This window comes from Echinops telfairi, unplaced genomic scaffold (assembly GCF_000313985.2).
Source record: "Echinops telfairi isolate 266 unplaced genomic scaffold, ASM31398v2 ScPeMD7_2565;HRSCAF=3150, whole genome shotgun sequence".
In the NCBI taxonomy this organism is placed as follows: Eukaryota; Metazoa; Chordata; class Mammalia; order Afrosoricida; family Tenrecidae; genus Echinops; species Echinops telfairi.
Window position 1 is genome coordinate 8181538 of NW_022106463.1, and position 520 is coordinate 8182057.

The 520-nt window shown below is 52.3% G+C and overlaps 1 protein-coding gene across 1 annotated transcript in view; it reads right to left on the reverse strand.

The window, feature by feature from the left end:
* Positions 1–87: 87 nt before the first annotated feature.
* RPL21 (ribosomal protein L21) overlaps positions 88–520 on the reverse strand; it is a 3919-nt gene continuing 3486 nt past the window's right edge. Inside the window, exons 5-6 of the mRNA XM_004715149.2 lie at positions 370–520; positions 88–203 (exon numbers count right to left, since the gene is read on the reverse strand). Of these exons, the coding sequence (XP_004715206.1) occupies positions 114–203; positions 370–520 (241 nt within the window). The 3' untranslated portion in view covers positions 88–113. The remainder of the gene's footprint in view (positions 204–369) is intronic.

Below are 520 nucleotides of genomic sequence, written 5' to 3' on the forward strand. Positions count from 1 at the left end.
GTGGTAAGAGTTGTATGAGCCCCTAATAAAACAATTTAAAAAACTGAAAAACAACAACAACAAAAGAAAACCAGGCGCTCACAAGCCTTTGCCCGGGACAGCTTTATTTCCGACTAGGCCATGAACTCATAGGGGATGGGCTCTAGCAGCTCGGGCTCCTTCCCGTTGGTCCGCACGAAGTGGGCCTCTCGTGGAGGGGCAGGCTGTTGAAATAAAAAGCACAGGGGACCAAGTAATTACACGAAGTTCTAGTAACAGACTGCAAAACGCTCACAGCCCACTGTACTCAACTCTATGGAGTTACCTTCTGTCCGGAGAGGAAACTTTCAGAGCCACCACTTCCCTCCCTCCCTCCTGTCCAGCCCTCACCTGGCGCTTCAGCTGCACCCAGGTGCCCTTCTCCTTGGCCTCCTTCTTCTTCTGGTCGTTCTCCTTCACGCGCTTCAGGAAGCTGTCCCGGCTCTTCGAGTGCTTAATGTGCTCAATGCGCACGTTGATTCTCTTGGCGAGGATCTTGCCC